Source organism: Centropristis striata, chromosome 8, assembly GCF_030273125.1.
Source record: "Centropristis striata isolate RG_2023a ecotype Rhode Island chromosome 8, C.striata_1.0, whole genome shotgun sequence".
In the NCBI taxonomy this organism is placed as follows: Eukaryota; Metazoa; Chordata; class Actinopteri; order Perciformes; family Serranidae; genus Centropristis; species Centropristis striata.
The window spans coordinates 12,017,363-12,036,812 of record NC_081524.1 but is presented as its reverse complement, the minus strand read 5'-3'; the positions used below and the strand labels follow the sequence as shown (position 1 = coordinate 12,036,812).

At 39.4% G+C, this 19,450-nt stretch overlaps 1 protein-coding gene across 3 annotated transcripts; it reads left to right on the top strand.

Annotated features, from left to right (window-relative positions):
• The first annotated feature begins 120 nt into the window (after positions 1-120).
• rprd2b (regulation of nuclear pre-mRNA domain containing 2b) lies at positions 121-17,330 on the top strand. Of its 3 annotated transcripts, none has more exons than XM_059340013.1 (10): positions 121-322; positions 8,715-8,844; positions 8,993-9,216; positions 9,379-9,431; positions 9,525-9,651; positions 11,359-11,534; positions 12,161-12,446; positions 12,576-12,821; positions 13,524-13,688; positions 13,799-17,330. In XM_059340013.1, exons 1-10 carry the CDS (start codon positions 127-129, stop codon positions 15,781-15,783), a joined length of 3,588 nt encoding a protein of 1,195 aa, XP_059195996.1. In that variant the 5' UTR covers positions 121-126; the 3' UTR covers positions 15,784-17,330. The 3 variants fall into 3 exon arrangements, with proteins under 3 accessions (XP_059195996.1, XP_059195997.1, XP_059195995.1); XM_059340014.1 differs by having other exon boundaries at positions 8,990-9,216; positions 12,579-12,821; XM_059340012.1 differs by having other exon boundaries at positions 8,990-9,216.
• Positions 17,331-19,450: the final 2,120 nt, after the last annotated feature.

The following is a 19,450-nucleotide window of genomic DNA, read 5'->3' as shown; positions in this document are numbered from 1 at the left end:
GACGTATTATTGTGTTCTGTGTTTTGCACTGTGACTTGCACTTGTAAATACACTTATGGGGGCGTGTTTCCACTCGTCCTCATTATGTTAGCTCCTTCATGCGCATCAGCAGACAGAGCTGGAAAGATGGCGGCCGGTTCAGGGGCTGCAAGCGGGCACGGAGCCCGCGGCTCCAACGCTGGTCTGGAAGCGTCTTTGGACCGACGGTTTCAAGGAGTATCCAACACTATGGAGTCAATACAGGGACTTTCAAGCTGGTGCATTGAAAACAAAAAGCACCACAGCCTTATCGTTCGCCACTGGATGAAGTGGCTCAAGAAATGTGAGTAGCTCGCCTCTGATAACCCGCTAGCTAACTTAGCTTACTTAAGCTAATTCAAATGCATTTCTGCGTTGACCCTGCCCAGCTTCTTGTGGTAGTTTTACGTGGAGTGCAAGGCAATTAAGTGCATCGCACCACATTGATATAACAGCAAAAGTGTACAGCTTAACAGGCTGCTTCTTTTAAATTTTGGCGTGGTAAACGCCACTTAAAAGTAGCCGCTAATGGTAGCTAAGCTAATGCTAACGTCTCGTTTGTAGCATGGCGATCTCGCTGCTAGCACTGTTTACAGTTGGGCCTCCCGGGGTTCATGGGCTGGATTAGACCCACTCTGCTTCTTCACGAAAACTAACATGCACTTCACTGCTTATCTCACATAATGGACTTTTGAGATAAAGGAGGTGACGAGGTGTTTAGTTAAATTGATTTAAATTACAGATCGTCACCCTGATAAAATGTTTTGCAGGAAACACAAAAAACTTCACCAAAAGTGTAACATGCCATTTATTGATCATTTCACTCAATAATGATGGCTATTGGCATAGTAATAACACTGTGTAAATTATGTAAGTTAAGAGAAATAAATGACTTAGGCAATTTTTTGAACATGCCTTTGTGACTTAAGCAAGAGATGGTAACACTTTATTTTGAAGGTGTCTACATAAGAGTCACACAAGAAACATGACATGACAAGTATCATGAGCATTAATGTTACTTCAAAGTGTCATTAATGTTCATGACATATCCCATGTCATGTTTATGACACGCTCATGTCACTCTTATGTAGACACCTTAGAGTAAAGTGTTACCAATATTAGTGTCAACAATAAAACACTAATAAACTAAACTGATAACTAAACAATCTCCCTCTAGCTCTTCTTTGCTGGGTTCTTATCTGATGCCTATGAATGTGGCAAATTGTCAAAGAAGTGATGATCTTAAAGGGGTAAAATCACATGATCTGATCAACTGAGGATGGAGGTGTTTTTACCATAGGTGGCAATGAGGAGTTGATTTAGGGAAAAAAAAAATTTACTTAGGCGATTATTTTAACAGTGTGACGAGATATAGTCGGTGTTTTGTAGTTTGATCTCTGCAAGTTCAGTCTTGGTTGACGGGTAGCTAACTTAGTCCCCTGACATGCATGATTGCTGATGTGATCTGATGGCTAATATTTTTTGTAAGGCACAAAGCTGAACAAGGGTAAGCCCCTCTCAGCTCTCCTTTTTCTATTATGACACGAGTAGAACAAGATGCCAGGAGTGAGGTTAATTCAGTTAAAAACACAATCCACATTTCAATGACAGCTGCTAGCACCCTCAAAACATTTCCTCCAACTTTTTCCACCTTGCTTCTCATTGTGTTCTCACCAACCTACTCTGTATCCGTAAAATATAAAAGTGGTTTTAATTAAGCTGTTTATGAAAGCGTTATTATGACTGTTACAACTTATGTTGACCAAGCATTTTTGCACAGTCAAGCAGTTCAAGTTGGCTGGTGTTGTTGTCACACTTACTAGTGTTACTAGAGACTGTCAGGTGTTGGGCCTCATTCCTAATTCAGGGCAGTTGTTTATTACCTCACTAATCTGTTTCAAATCATCTAGTCGTCATCTTTAAAGTCAGTTTGTCTCCCTGCTATCTAGGGCTACAACTAACAATTATTTTCATCATCAGTATATCTACTGAATATTTTCTTGATTCATTAATGAATCGTTTGAGAAACTAGGAGGGGCATTTTTCACTTTTTCCCAACATTTTATAGACCAGAGTCCAAGGTGATTTAAAAAAAAAAAAAAAAAAAAAAAAAAAAAAAGTTTGTCGGTCTCAAAATAAATATATATATTCATCCTAATATGATATATTCATATTTGAGAGGGTAAAAACAGTGTTTTGCCATTTTTGCATGAAAAAGTACTTTAAGGATTATCTGATAATCAAGAAAGTTGGCAATCATTTATTTTGTCTTTTCAGCTCTAATACTATTAATAGGCGGCAACATTTTACTAGTGCAGCATTATAATTATTGCTATATATTATAGATGTTACAGCACAACACTCATCTTACAGCAGAGTCAACACATTTACTCCAAATAGCTCTGTCTGTGGACTTGTGCATGCATTTGAAATATTGCACTGGTGATAACAGGCCCAACTTTACTCTTGGGATTAGATCTTTTGCCAAAATTACTTCCCACAATCTACATAACACATGTGTGCCATCTTACTTCATTAATATGCATCTGCACATATTTGACATTGTCTAACATGGTGTCTTTGGAAGAGTTAATTCAATTGAGGTCACACAGAGAAAAACCCATTGAACTTCTCACTTATTTAGTTTGTGCTCTTGGAAAGACTACAGTATCATCAGTAAATGTCTTAATTTATTTGTTTTTGTGTGTTGCTCCATCCGCTCTAAGAATCTGTCTTATTAGGAATAACATTTCTTAATGTTGCTAGTCTGAATTTTTGATATATTGCGTCCAAGTACACTATGCATTTACGTGGCTCATAACAGGTTTACAGAAATGTGCAGTCTCTAACCTGAATTTTTTTTTTGATTTTTTACATTTTTAGAGGAATGATTGTGTTGTAAACTGTGTTGTAAAGGGAGGCAGCAGAGTGCCCCACGTATTTAATGCATTGGTCCTTGGTTTTGGTGAATGCTTGAATACGTGTAATGGATGTTGCACTTGCTTAATTGAGGCATAATTCATCAATTGAGGAGTTTATATTTTTGGTAAAGTGACAAACTAGTAAATACTTTTTGGGAAATTTTGTCAGTTAGTTGATGACTGTTTTTTGAATTCTGTGAAGAATAATTTTGTTTTTGACACTGTTGTGACTATAATATTTTATTTAGTCATCACTGTGGCAGCTTTTGAAAAGTTTACCAATCTGTTTTAATAAAATAAAATAAAAACAGTTGGTTAAAACTCCTAACGTGCATAAGGATATCACCTAGTTTGTTTGGAGCAGGATTTAAAATGATTTATTGGATTGTTTCTGCTTGAATTTTGTTACATGATGCTAATTTGGATGTTTGTGTGTTTGGAAGCAAAAATGTATATAACCTTAACGACATTTTATAGGAACATTGACATGAAAGCTAGTTGTAATTAACTGATTGCATGCCCTTAACCCATTGAAGCCTGGAAAGCGGATACGTCATTTTGTAGTATTCGTATAAGCTCTCAAATACTTTTTGAATTTCATTTCTATCTGCTACAGAGGCTGAAACATCTATTTTTTAGTAGAAGCGTTGACACTTCTGTTGAATTTCCAGAAAAACTTCAGGTTTTAGGGGCTTATTTTAAAATCGCCCAGAGGTTTTACAGGCAGTTTTAGGCGTCAGTGGGTTAACAGCTGCAACATGGAAGTGTTGTTTCAAAAAAAAGTTTTACAATCTTAACCAGAATTAAACATATAAATTATAAATGTAAAAAGAAATAACTAAAAATGTCGAATGCAGACAAATGATTGTTTTTTGTTGTTGTTGGAAAATTCACTGCTGGATCAATATCAGAAAACACATTCGGTTTGCATTTGTGATACACTTTTATTTTTTCAAGAAAAGCTTTGTGCTGCAGATTTTTTATCGGCCTCAGCCCTGAAATGTGGAGATCTTAATGATCTATTTGGGAGTTTCAAGTTAAATCGCCAGTGTCTTCGACCCCCCTTTACACTTGGCTTTAAAATGAGTCTCGAATGCAGATTGTGTATGTGTCCACATTTAGATTCGATGACATTGTCCAGCTCAAACAACTGAACATGGCCCTCTTCTTTACCCGCCGCCTCATGCTGCAGCTGTCAGTTGTTTTAGCGAAGAGGCAACTGTCTAGCTACTTCTACTGCCTCACAGAGGATCTGCACCGGCACACGCCGACCACAGCGCACCACAGGACAGATAAAGATGTTGCCATAGACTGCTGCTTAAAGTTTTTGTTCCGGGCGTGTTGGAGGTGCACTGTCCACCATCAGTGGCGGTTGATTGCTCCTCAGCTCCCAGCACCACTAGGCTGCACAATGGTTCTTCTTTTTTTCACCAGGAGTTTTCTCTTGTGGCTGCATGGAGATGTTCTTCATCTCTGAACAGTATTATTTGCTCTGAGTCATCTGGACCTGTAGAGGCCATTGCCAGTTAGTTGTTGTATGTGATGAAAAGTGAAACAGTGCAACTCTGAGTCCCTCCGGATGTGATTTGTCCGATTGGACCACTATGTGTGCACAAATCATTATTTTGGCACATTAACTTCTGTCATTTCAAACCAAGCACATTGTAATGCAAGGGGTAAAGGGGGTCAGAGTCAATCATTATGTTGGCATTTCTTATCACTGCATCATTGCCAATGGAGCAGTGCATGATAAAAGCTTATGCTGACAGCACACAGCAAACTGCTGCGCGCTGGCTGAGCCATTGTTTTCTGATGGAGAGCAGTGCCAACAACCAAGAGTCAATATACTGACTGTAGGCTGCAACATGTTTGGTTTCATCTAAATAAAAAATCTAAAAACATTAAATGGATGCCTTTGAGTAAAGACAATGGATGCCAACCAGTTTCCAAAGCAGACATTTGTTTGGTCCCATGAGATACATTAGTTTGTATTGGTTTTTATTTTGGTAAGTCATCTTTGTTTGTAAAGATTGGAATAGTCAAAAGACCGAAAGCCCTTCCGCGATTTATCTTAAGTATCTGCAGCATATCTTGGAACACCACATGCTGTTTCTGGGAGATAACATTAGTTGTTCTTTGTATACTTAAGCCTAAACTGTAGTCCAGTATCAGTGCTTGGCAAATTAACTTGTTTAAATTTGTACTCTCTTCTGTACCCCAAGAAGTTTATGGGCTCAATATCTTCAATTTGATTTATTATGGCCTTGTTTTTCAATCCAGGATATAAGTGCTCTCCTTCTGTTGAAACAGAACAATTGTGGCTAAAAATATGTGCAGTATAACACATTTAATGCTGTAAATTGAACATTTCTAATGTATTTTTTGCAAAATTTGGAAGAAAAAAAAGGAATCCATATTTTTCAAAATGTGTCCAGAAATGTTCCCAATATTTGAGGAAAATGGGTGCCCCACATGCTATACATATTAAACCATTTATATATTTTTTTACAACTTCTCTTGTCCTCTCCTCTCTGCCCTGTGCAAACAGTTTATTTTGAGGTTTATTCAATTCTGTCGATCTCAGAGTTGTTCATGAATTCTCAGTTGCACTTTTTTTCTTTTTACATAGTCTTGTTTCTGCAAATGGTTTACTATTGGCAAAATGTTAAATGAGATGTGTAGAATGTTTTTTAAATTAAATATAGCTATTTAATGCTTGAATTGGTGTACGTTGTCCAGACAAGTCTGTCGATAATTTCAGTTTTTACAGTTTCTGGCTGTGATTAGTGGTGTAGTTTTTTGTTATTGTTAAGCGGTGCAACAGTATAGTTTTTATGTTTTTAGTTTTTTATATGAACATTAAAGTGTAAGGACAGGATAAATGAACTGACCACATCTATTTCTGACATTTATTCACAATGACAAAAATTGATCAGTAGATCTGCTACCTGAATTAATTATTCTTCATCAGATGATTCCTGGAGTGTAGTTTGTGGTTGGGATGGATGCTATTCAAATCAGGTGTTTACAATATCAAAAGGGAGCAAAACAGTACTTTTGAAATAGGGAATCACTGTTCTTTGTTTATGGAAAAGCCTGTTTTTGTTGGTTAAACATGACAAAATCTTGTATTTATTTAGTAAAAGTCAAAGTATTGGGTAAAAGCTACACTTAGAGAATCAATACAGAAAATGCACAACAAATAATTTTAATGCATTTTGAACATGTAGAAGAATATTACATTTATTGGATATTATTTGTTCCTTTTTTTGGTTTAGAGGGAAACATTTGACATAGTATAATGAAAATAACAAAACATTTTTAGAATGTATTGTTGTACATTTATTGTTTGAGCAGTCTTAGCAAATCCCATGTTGACTCCTGGAACATATTTCATCCTTTCTGGCATGAATAATACTTTGTTGTCCTAAAATGTTTCTTATTGTGTTATGTGGATATGCCTAATGGAAGTTGGGGCTACAAAATCTGTGCCTATTTTCAAAAAGGCTCATTCAAGTCACACTTTTCATTGTTTTGATGTTTTCGTTGGTACTTTCAATGTCATTTAGCAGCTTTTCAAGTCACTTCTGCAAAAGTCTGATGGTGGAATAGAATAAGGTTTAATTGCAGCAGTTGTTATTTGATACATTTACTGTTTGGGTGTCCTAACTGTTTGTGTTTTCAAATGATTAATGCTGTGTGTTTGACTCTATACATGCATGAATTTGTGTTGATTTTGAGTAGGGAATTGTTCAAAGAATAAGAAACCAAAAAAATTGGGGTTATTGCCCCTCATTGTGATTATATTTTGCTTCGGTTCTCACCGTCCAACCTCAAGCAAACTACTACCCGTTGTAAAGTTTGTCTAAAATCAGGCCCTGCATTTGGAAAAACCCTAAATGCACAGTAGCTGTAAGTAAGACATCACTTGCAACATAAAAAAATTCTGCTGAGTTACCCTTGGTGGTTTTAAAGCTTTGGAAAGAACCCCCATGGTAAAAGCCATGGCTAAACCCCAAGGTGTTAAAACAGAGTGGTATATACAAAACACATACTTGGTAAATTTTTGTAGATTAGATCAATTTGATAATATTCACAGGAAGTATAAAACACGGGACCCTGTGCCTTTTTTATAAATGAAGAAATCCTAATAAATTGTGAGGGAAGTTACTTTATTGTTTGCTATTGGGTTGCAGAAGAAACATAAATCCTGACGTCTCATAAATTTTAATTAAGGAAAACTCTTTGACTGTATAAATTTGGAGAATTGCCAAAGTTAAAGTCCTGCATTTGCACCTTGTTTGTTAGCTTTTCAATAATTTTTATTATTAATCATGTTTAAATAAAATAACTTATTTGAAGACTTCCATTGTCTTTTGTAGTTCATTTTAAGAAAAAATAAATTCATCAAAATTGTAAATGGGTGTGGTGTTAAAAAAGAAGATTGAATTTAAGGCCATATCACCCAGGCCTGGTAATATCAGGATAGTGAATCTATTTTAGGAAGCAGTAGAAATCCTTTTGTTCTTGCCAATATTGTATTTCTTTTGGAAAAGGAAATGAATGATAGCACAGTTGGGTAACTATGGAAACAAATTTCGCAACCTATGACTAAATTAATTGAACCAATAAAAGCAGGCAGTCTTCAGCCTTCTCTTGAACCTTCTATTCATAGCTGTTTCTATTCACTGACAGTACTTTAATATATCTGAATGCCCTCAAGGCTTTTGAATGAAGCACACGTGACATGGAAGAGCGTGTGATGGATGTGTTTGTATCGGTGTATATTTTGGTGCATATACAACAAATAAATAGTATTCATTATTACTAGAGATGCACCGATCGATTGGTGGCCGGAATTGGCTGATTTTCAGCTTGATAGCAGCGATTGTGTGACGGTTAAATTAACACACGTGGTGCATGATGGTTCATGTAATGTTTGCAGTGTTTTCACACACACACACACACACACACATTGTGTTGACAACCTGGTGACTCTTTCTCCACATTTATCAACTTTTCAGACCCTCTTTACAACTAATGACAAATCAAGTGACCTACTGTATTTAGACCATCAAGGAAAAAGCAAGAAATATTTTTAAATATATCAGATTGTAATTCAGGCTGCTCTGTCAGGCTCGAGTGTAGTTTTTTTTCTGACAAATTTCGGCAACCTGGAACACTTTTATTTTGATATTTGCTTGAGTGAGAGCGAAAGAAGTCCTGTGCAGTTTAAAAAAAAAAAAAGTTAAAGTTACTATAAACGTACAATTGGATTTATAATGGAAATTGGCAAAAAAATGTTGCTTCGTTCAATTATCGTCAGAAATAGTCTGAACGGCAGGTCAACATTACAACAATGTGTAATGTTTAACGATCCATAAGATTTATTTTGTATTTGCGTCACTTGTTCTAAATTCACTCAAACAAACTGTATCTTTAATGTTTCTACATGGCAATGTCTTGTTACATATTCCCTAACATATATGCTAATACCAATATATTTGTGATAAGCTAAAATCAACAGTGATAATTGAATCCAGTGATATTGATCCAGTTAATTTATCAGTTGGGGTTCGGCTATCAAATAATCTCCTTGTGATGTCAGTTCTTGTGGTTTTTGCTCCAAAAGTCTTTTTCTCAGTTATTGTATTTTTTTATTCCCAAATATATGAATCAGCCACACAATGCCAATACAGGCTGAACATTTTACATTTTTTGCAAGATTTTTATCCATAGAAATTTCATCATCTCTTCTTTGTCCGTTTTTTTCAGCTGACAACAATCATCGCTTGAATCTCTTCTACCTTGCCAACGATGTGATACAGAACTGCAAGAGAAAGAACGCTATTGTCTTTCGTTCAGCTTTCGCAGAAGTCCTACCTAATGCTGCCCAATTCATCAGGTGAGTTCACAGTGTTTGTTCAGCTGCAATGTTGGGCCGAGATGATTTAAAATGTCTGATCTACAAGCCCGAAACATTCAGTGTGAATTCCTGTTCTTCTAGTATTGAGATGTGCTGTGTTGTTTTTCGTTTTTGCACATTTTAGCAGAGATGGGAAGGTCCGCAAGTCAGTGGAAAGGATTTTTAAGATTTGGGAGGAGAGGAGCGTGTATCCAGAGGAGGTCATCGCCCAGTTCAAAGCCGGCATGAACAAGAAGGAGAGGGAGCGAGAGAAGCAGAAGGAAAAAGAAAAAGAAAAGGAGAAGGAAAAGGAGAAAGAAAAGGAAAAGGAGAAAGAAAAGGAAAAACAAAAGGAGACTCCACCAGCAGCTGGTCAGTTTTTGCTCTACAAATATTCATGTTAATCAAGTCAAAAAGTGATAAATAGATACTTCCTTACATTTTAACCACAAAATTGTCCAATTATTTACAGGTTCAGCCTGATTGTATGCGTGTTGTATGATTGTAAGTTCATGTTTTACTTTTGTTCTCTAGTTCCAGCCAACACCAAAGCTGCCCTCAAGTCCAAGATCGTGGCAGAGTTCACAGTAAGTCTTGTTTATTGGTAGACAGTCATCAACTTTCTCTTACATGCCTTGTTTCTGTCTAAAGCGCTATGATTGCTGAAACTTTTTTTCTAGCCCCACTCCCTCCTCGAGCAGTTGTCGAGGTACAGGCGAGCAGTGGCAGAAGAGGAGTTCAGGGAGAAGCAGCTGGCAGCTCTCAGGGTGGACGTCTGCAGCACCGAGGCCCTGAAGAGACTTAAAGGTCAGGGGTCACTGGGCTCATTTCTGCAGCATAATGCACATATTGTCCTGTATACTGTGTGTCTTTAAAGGGATAGTTTGTGTTTTTTGAAGTGGGATTTTATGAGATACCTAAGCAATGTACTGCTGTGGACGGGTTCAAGGTTATTATTGTTCACGAAATAATGAAAACTAGAATTGAAAAAACATTTTCGTCAACTGAAATAAAATAAAAACTTTTTATCGTTTTTAAAAAAAAAACCCCCATAACCAACTGAAACTGTATTGTGTGGTTACAAAACTAAATCTAAAGTGAAAATGTCCTTCGCTGTCACCTTTTGTCAATTTTTTTCATACAGGAATGATTGGTAAATATGTTTATTGAAACTGGGATGTCTACACAACTATGTGAGTCGATCCCCTTCAAAAAGTTCAGCTCTTCACTCGAACCAAAACTCAAAACACCCAGAGCTGCACAATTTAATAACCTTATTAGAGCTAAGATGGATAAGACAAAGGAAAAGAAGGCAAAATTTATTGTCACCTTTTGTATCTAGCACCCACCATATACCACATTACAAAAAACTGACACTAAAACTAAAAAAAATTAACTAAAAATAAATAATAATAAAAAAACAACTAGAAAACTCACTCTTAAAACTAATTAAAACTAACTGAATTTGAAAACAAAAATTCACAACAAAACTAAAACTAATGAAAAATCGCTGGACGGGGGCTGTGGCAAAACTGGTTTTAACCCTCTGGAATCTTGGGCTTATGTCCTTTATGTCCTTTAAAAAAATCTGTGGTAAATCTTTACCATGCCATGTTGGTATCAGTTTTTTCATTAATTATGACTTGCTTGATAAAAATGTTCAACCCAAAAGAAACAAAGGAAAACATAAAATCTGATCTTGAAAATTATATTTCAATACACAGAATTTTAAATGTTACAAATATGAATACAGGTTGCAAATATTACATATAACAGGTCAAATGAGGATAATCTCTAGTTCTACATTTTTATACTAAATATATTTGACATTATCTCCGGTTCTACTTGGCCGAATATAATCCAAAAAAATCTGGCATGGAGTTTCAAGCTGGACGTTGCTTCATTTTTATGTCTTCACGTTATGAAGAAGTAATGTGCCAGTGCTTTCATGGACTCTAGAGGGTTAGCCACCTAAAAGAAAATAAATATCATTTTTGAATGCTATATTTATATTTTCATCTCTTTACCTTGCTGATAGCCTTGTTTGAGTTCACACGGGGGGAACTGAAGCTATTATCTATGCTCTCTTTAAAGCCTTCATTGACAAAAACAGTAATTTTACCACACAGAACCCACAAGTTGTCAGTCTACCGCTGCTGTGATCAGTTAGTTCTGTTGTTTTAATCAGGATATTTTTTCTGGGAAACGATGTTGCTGCTGAATTTTTCATTTTCTGATGTATAGAACACCAGCACTGACCCTGTTTAAATGTTTCTGTTGGTTGAATACATAATGTGTTAACAAAAGAGTTTGCACTGGCTTTGTGGGGAAATATTTGTGATCACCTTAAATGTTGATAAATCAGTCAGACCTTTGATATGCAGTTGTTCATTTATTTTAATGTTGAAATGTGATCCGTATTTTATTTTTACATGGACAGTGTCTTGTATTCAACCATAAAACAAGCAGTACCTTGTTTTAAACTTTTTTTTTGGTGATTTTCTCCTATTCCAGACAAGGCAGGAGGGAACAAGTTCGCAAAGGACTTTGAGGACGGCAGTCTGAAGCTGCAGGAGTTTGTCGGCTTCATGGAGAAAGAGTTGAAAACGGGGCCTCCTCTGCTGGAAGCTTTGGGAAACGCAGACATTTTCTATGAGATGCAGTACAAGGAGGTTAAGATTGTGGCCAATGTGAGTGTTCGGTATAATGATGTCATCACTTTCCCTGCTCAAAGGCATGCTGTGGTGAAACCAAAAATGTGTTTTAGAAAGTGGTTGTTGATTTATGTTAAATGGCTGATTTCTTTATCTTATGGAAAATTAGTCAACAAAATGGTGACTAAGGTATTTATTATTGTTCCTATGTTGCTATGTCCTTAATGTTAAAATATACAGGTGCATCTCAATAAATCAGAATATTATGGAAGAGTCAATTTCCAGTAGTTTATGCACTCAATACCTGGTTGGGACTATTTGACTTAAAGATAGACATACTTTTCTGACGCCAGCATTTCCATATAAAACATACTTTTTAAAATTGGTCTTTTGTAATATTAAAAAAAATTGAGACACTGAATTTTAGGTCTTCATTAAATGTAAGCCATAATAATTATAATTAGACTAAATTAAATAAATGAAGACATGAAATGTTTCTTTCTGTGTGTAATGGACCTATATCATATGTAATTTCCACTTTTTTAATTGAATTACTGACATAAATAAACGTTTCTATGATATTCTAATTTATTGAGATGCACCTGTATATCTTCCTCGTGTGATTTATTTCTGTTTCCTTTCTTCTCTTGCCAATCTCTCAGGCGTACAATGCCTTTGCCAACCGTGTGGCCAGTCTTAAAAGGAAACTGGATTCCCTCAAGTCAAACCTACCGGGACCTGACGACTCTCCCATCCCCTCGCCCTCTGAAGACGCCCCCTCTCCCACTGGCTCTGACTCCCCCTTCCTGGGACTGGGGTCGAGCAGAGCGCAGGTGGATCCAGAGCTGGATGGCAAGGCCATGGATGACGGAGAAATCCCCAACGACAACAGGGACATGGAGGACATGGACATGTCTGATGAAGAGGCTGCCATTGCGAAAGCAGGGGGTTAGTGGCTACAGAGTGTTGTCGTGGGGCGATAATTGTCTTTTCCATATAAATCCATATTGGGCTGCCCAGTTGTTGTATTGTGATTCAGATTTGGAAATGTATCAGCTCTTTGGTTATTTTTGCTAGCAGATGACAAGAAGGACAAGGCGTCCTCTACTGCTGCCAAGTCAGATGCAGCATCAAAGCTTCCCACCACGCCCACCAAGAAGAACAACGCTACTGCAGCTGCCCCGGCGACCCCGGTGACTCCCACCTCTGCTCCTGCTGCTCAGAGTGCACCAACAAACCCACTGGGAGTCAACCTGGAGAAGGTGGACTTGGGGAAGATCAGCTCCATTCTCAGCTCGCTCACATCTGCCATGAAGAATACAGGTGCATTCAAGGGTTGGGTGGAGATGAGAGTAATAATGATGCGAAGCTGCAGCTAAAAGCTCTCTGATAATCTGTGAGAACATGTAGCACATAATCATGTTGTGAAAGATGGTTTAATTAAAGTTATTCAATTAAATGTTCGCCTTATTTAAACCACAAGGAGCTACAGAGGTGTTACTGCTCAGTACCAGAAAATTAGTTTTCTTCCACTGTAGCATCAAGGAATTAATATTAATTATTAATTAATTAATTAATTATACCAGGAAGGAAAGGAAATTGCAGCTGTGACTACTGCCTGACAAATCATAGGGCGTAAATGATTTGGCTCATTTTTTAGTTTGAAACCACTTATTGAAATCTATCATTTTAATGAGTTGATTGTAACTTCTGTGCAATTTTTTTTTATTGAAAAGATACAGTTGCTTTAAAATGATAAACTGGAAAATAAATGATTGTGAAATGTATTTATCCCATAATTAAAATACTGAATAAATGCACTTACAATGTCTAAGTTTTTCAGACAAAAACAAAAATTGGACATTTTAAATCAGATGGTCGTAGGAATAGAGAAATGTATTGAATTGTATTATAATGTTGTCAAATAAACGTATTAAAGATGTAGTTTTAGTGTTTTAGATTGAGTTAAATTGGATTTACAGGGCCTCCCTTTAACCACATCCCTCTCTGTATTTTTCCCAGCAGCAAGCCCATCACCTCGGCCTTCTCCAGGAACTCCCACCACTCCTTCTGGCCAAGCAGCAGCCTCCAAAGCGACTTCTTCGAGCCCTCACTTGGCCAGCATCCTGTCACGTGTTGACATCACACCTGAAGGCATACTCAATGCTCTGTCAAAAACAAACACACCAGGTAAGACACATGCACTTTATGTCGATTTTTAATTAAAAATGAAACTTATAAACTAATCATTTTGTCCTCATCTCTTTTTCTCCGACACCCCCACCCTGTTTCTGTCTCAGCTTTGTCCTCCCTCCTGCAAAGTGTGACAAACACTGCCTCCGCTCCTCCCACCCGAACATCCCCAGAATCATCAGCAGTTAAAAATCTTCTCAGTCCAACCACCCCCAAAACAAAACCCACTCTGGGGATCAGCGTCAAACGAGACACGCCTGGAAGAGCTAGAGATTGGGAGAAAGACAGACAGCTGTCCCCTCCTCCTCCTCCACCCCCTCCTCGTCCCTCCGCTCCGTCTGTCTCTCCCCCCAGCCTAGAATCAAAAATCAACAGTTTCCTGCAGGGTAATCCGGGTTTCAGTCTTGCTCTAGGTGACGTCAGTCCCGATGGGGTGGATGGGACCCCAGTGAGAGACGAGGCTGCTGGCACCCCCACCCAGGACGAGATCATGGACACACCTGGGAGTGTGCCCGAATCTTTAGGGTCATCTGGAGGTCCGAACCTCTCACCCACAGCCTACCGCAGTGAGCCCTGGGACGCTGTGATCACCCCGTCAGGAAGCAACAGCAATGGGGACTTTGTGGGCTCGTCGTCCGCTTCCCGGTACGGAGCCGGGAAAAAGAGCGGCTTAAAATCAAAGGACGATGAAGGGAGGAAGCAGGTCCCCTCTTCTCCCAGTAATGACATAAAGGGTAAGAAAGATGGACAACACGGCCAGTCAAGGATGATGGGTAACAACAGAGCGATTGGAGAAAGGAGACTCTCTGCAGGCTCTCGTAAGGCGAGCACCGGCTCAGATGACGGAGGTCTGAGTGCAAAAAGAGACGGCAAAAGTCAAGAGTCTCCAGCTCGGGATGAGAAGGAGGGCCAGTACCATCGTATTGAGACACTAGTGTCGCCCTGCACTGAAGGGGCACCCATCCAAACTTTAGGCTACTCGAACCGCCCGGCCGCTGGCGAGCGCATCAAGACGGTAGAGAGCATCCGCGTGATTGGCCGAGGCTCTCGGCGAGGGGGAGGGGCCGGCGGTCGGCCTGGGGCATCGATGTGGTACGAAGAGGAGGAGTACATGGAAGCTCAGCCTCCCTCACCCTCTGCCCCCCCTCCTCTTAACATTGGCCCCGAGGACATGAACCCCTCCATGCCTCCTCCTCCACCACATCTCCTCCTCGCACATCTCCCCCCTCCTCTGTCCCATCCTCACGCACATCCTCCGTTCCAAATGCCCTACCACACGGACAACCTCCAGACTCCTCCTCCATCACTCCTCCAGCAGCATCTTCCTCCTTCATCACATTTCTTCGGCCCACCTCCACCAATCCCTCGACCCCCTCCGCCTCCCATACCGCATCGCCTTTCCCCTCCACCGAACCAGCATGCTGTGCCCTCTGCAGTCATGGTGGGGGGAGTGTTGGTCCCTATTGACCGCCCCCTGTCTCTTCCCCCCTCAGTCAGATCTGAAGGTGTAGATCGAGCCGGTGTAGGGCCCAGAGGAGGCAAAATGGCCCCTCCACCCCTGATGGCATCATTGTTAGGCGAGCCCCCTAAGATGCCTCGTCCTGGCACGGTTAAAGAGCCGTTTATCCCTCGACACGCACCCCCTCTCCTCCGCCCAGGTACTCCTGGTGTTCCTCTACCCTTATTGGGCAGAGTGAAGGAGCCTCTTAATCTACCTCTTCCGCCCCCCTCTCCCACCTCCTCCACTCCCTCTCCCTCCACGCCGAATTCCCCTGCAGTCGACACTCTCCCCGCTCGGCTCCCTTCTCAGTCAGCTGCCCCTCCTCTCCAGAAGCCCCCCACTAGTCCTCCAGCTCAGTCCCGCAACCAAACCTCTAACCCCGTTCCCCTCCTCAACTTGCCCAGCACTCGACCCCCGATCCTCTCGGCTCCCATCCCACAGAGACCTCTGCTGCGAGGCCGAAACCCCTCTCAGCAGTTTAACCAGGATCACCACAGGGGGGGATACCGTGGGGGCAAGCGGCGCGGTCCTCCATTCACAGGTGGTCCCTTCCATTCGCAGAAGAGACCCTACCCGCCCCCACGCTACTGAAGTGGTCATCTAACACATGCTGAATGAGAAGTGCAAGCGCCCTGTGCTGAAGTGCAGAGTGTGTGTTAGCCCTGCTGGTATGAGCCCAGATATCTTTACTCTGTTAATTAGCTTGAATTAAAACTACCTTTGGTTGTGTGTAAATAGCTGATTAAATCTTAATGCTTCAGCTAGGTAGCCAGCCAGCCATCTTACACTGTACAGTGCAGCTACGAGGTTATCACTTACATAGTGCAGAGTGTTGTGTAACAACCCTCAATCTATCCCTTTTTTTCCACTTCACCATACACACAGCAGATAAAAGTTTCATTAGGTCTGGTGTGATAACCTTAGGAGGAAAACACAGAAAGTTCAAGTATAAATGAAACAATACTTTTTTTTTTTTTTAGAGTTTGCCTACCTGTGTGATTGTGGGTTACTTTACCTGAGAGAGAGCAGAAGAGTAAACGAGAGGTTTGAGTCTTATAGAAGACAGACGAAAAGAACTAAAAGCAATAATTTGACATTTTTGGAAATTTTTATGGAGTGTATTGTGAGAATAAACCACTCTTAAATATGTGAGCTTAACTTTAACATAAAGACTAAACTGAAGAACAGCCACCCTGGATGTTTGAAGTTAAAAACTATTTCCCCCACTAACACCTCCTAAATCACACTTATTAACATATTATGTTGTTTAATCTGTACAAAAGCAAGTGTAAAAATAACTATGTTTTCAGTGATTATAGACTTCACTGAGTCTCTGCTTGCATGTCCTGCTGCATCTGGTCATTATTTTGCAGTTTGCAAGCCAGGATGTTTTTTTTGGCTATTCTGACCCACAATCCTCTGCACAGCAAGAGAGTCAAAGTTCAAGGTGGAATTTGACAAAGAAGTATGTCCCAGTTGTTTGCATACTGCACGCAACAGTACTTTGTAAGCAGCTAGCAGTCTGTCTGTGTTTTCAGTCTCTATGCTATGCTAAGCTAATGGCCTCGCGTCCCCAGCTTTATACTTAACAGACCGATATGTCATATATCTCTGCAGGAAAGCTAGTAACCATATTTCCCAAAATGTCAAATTATTCTTTTAATGTTGAATGAAAATGGGATCCAAAAACAACCTCTTCTTCCATTAGTGTATGTGCGTGTGTGTGTGTGTGTGTGTGCGTGTGTGTGTAACATGGAAGTTTCTCATTTGAATGAGATTTTGCTGTGGAGGTTAACACTTGTCTCTATCTCCAGAGTACCTGTTGTAAATAATATTCTTCTCTTGCTCAACCTTTTCCACCCTCCCCTCTCCCCCACTGTATATTTCTAAGCTTGTAAATATAAAACACTGAGATGACACAGCTTTTTTTTTTCCTCTTCAAGCTCTTTTTTTCTGTTAATGAGGACACTGATGGTCACTCTTGCATCCCGTCTTTACTGTGATCGAGGCCTTTGGATAAGCTTTAGCTCCAGAAGATTTTCTCTTCAGTATCTGTCGCACCTTTCTGTCCTCCCTCTGAAACCAGCACGCAGAAGAGGAGGGTGAAGATAATTATGTATTTTTATTTCCAACATAAATGTCTGCCTGTGCGCGCTTCAACTTTTAGACTGAGTCATGAAGATACTCGGTAGTGGATGGCGGGTGGGGGGAGGTATTGCAGTTTTGAACCACACTCTTGCTAGGCTTCAACATGTACTGACTTGAATAAAATCCAGAGTTTCAATTCAACTGGGGGGGAGGCATTTTATTTGGTCACTATTTCCCACTTGAATTGCGCTGTTGTAATTTATTTGCGCTGTTCAGTTGAGTTTTCTGCCTGTTTTTCAGAGAAATTGTTTTCACATATTTACACAACTGCTGCCATTCTCATTATGCATTAACATTTAATGCCTTTTTTTGCGCTGTATTTTTCTGCTAAACAGAATTGGCATTTCTCCCATTTGCAGCAGCGCCTACAGATGGTATGGGGCGACAGAAAACATTTAAACTAATTAGGATTGTTTAGAAAAATGGTTTATTTAAATACTCCAGTTGTTTAGACCCCTTCCTCTGTTTTTGTTTCTTTGCTAATTTCATGCTTTTGCCCTCAAGTCCCCCCTGTGCTTACCTTGTGCTCACATGGCTTCGTCCAGAAACCCTTGTGCACCTCTCAACAAAAGGGTCGGCACAATGGCGGTAATTCCTCTGCAGGAATTACTGCCGTAATGCTTCTATCTGTTCTACACTGATGTAGTTGACCCACACAGTGAGAGGTGCATGCTGGGTGTTGCTGCTCAAAGCCTCCTGTGTTTGTCTGATCATGGAGTGTGTGTTGTCTCCTGTGCTCATTTACAGTTCACCAAGAAACACTGAGCACCTGCAAAGTTAGATACATTGTAAAAATGTAACCACAAAGAATATATTTGTCACTACAGTGTTAGCACGTCATCAGACTTCTGATGTTTTACTGAATGTTAAACAAGTCTGTTACCACCTCCTGTAAACTGTCTGTTATCTGATCACTCATTGAAACCGCTAAATATCGACCCGAATCAGTTTGCTGTGTTCACGTTGCAGAGAGCAAAGCTAGATTGTTAAACAGATATGCTTGTTTACTGAGCACCTAGCAGGTTAATTTCCTGTAAATAACCTCTCTGTTTCCTCTTTGACAAACTGACTGAAGATGTGACAAAGCTGATGGTCTGTGTATATTTGATAAGTTTAAATTGCTCTTACTGCTGTTCTCATCAATGATGCTATATCACCGGTCTTTGAGTGTCCAATCCTTTCTGGTGTGATGAACATGCACTCATTCTATTATTGTAGTTACACAGTTATTATATGCATACATACAAAAAATGCATTTATTTTTTATCCTTTTTTTGGTTGTTTTTTTGTTTTTACACAATGCATATTGCAGAATCCATAAGGAACATTACAGTTTTGATGCTTACATGGAGTGATTTGATCCTCACAAATTAATAGTATCTCATTTTGTTTGTGGTCGCACTATTGACTGTAAGCAGTCTGTGCTCTCTTTTAATTTAACGGGAAGGTGTTTTGCTGTTTTCTTTTACTTTTTTCCTCTTGCAAAGACCTCATCTCAACCTTGTCTCTTCATAAGACTGATTGTTTCGTCTTCTTTTCTTTTCTTTTTTTAATTGTTGCTAAACATTTGCACACTACGATGCACACTGTTGTTTGAAAGCCACATTTATAGAAATGCCACTCAATAATTTTGTGACACTATTGATGTCAGCTTTACACCGAGGTATTGGCCTTTACAGTACACAGGCTGCATTTACAGAATTTGCATAATACATTGTGACAGACAAGTTGATGACCCAGTTCCAGTCAACCAGCCATAACCTCAGTCACAAAAATAACAGAATTTTGCAAAACAATGGCTGCACACTTATTGGTAAATAATAACCTTTTTTGACTTGGTTATTATGGTGTAAGAATTAACTTAATGCGTTCATTTTACGCCAGCATCTTTTTAACTACACCAAATATTTAAGGTGAAATGTTTTGGCATTATTCTACAGTTCACTGTGAAAATTGTACAAACACAGTTTGTCTTTAATGTTAAATACTGAAACCATTAGGCAACCATATCAAACAGAGGCTGACACACCTCTTGATTGTAAACCTGTAGCTTATTTATACACCAAACTTTGTACGTACACACTTCATGGACATGGTGAAATCATAGCAA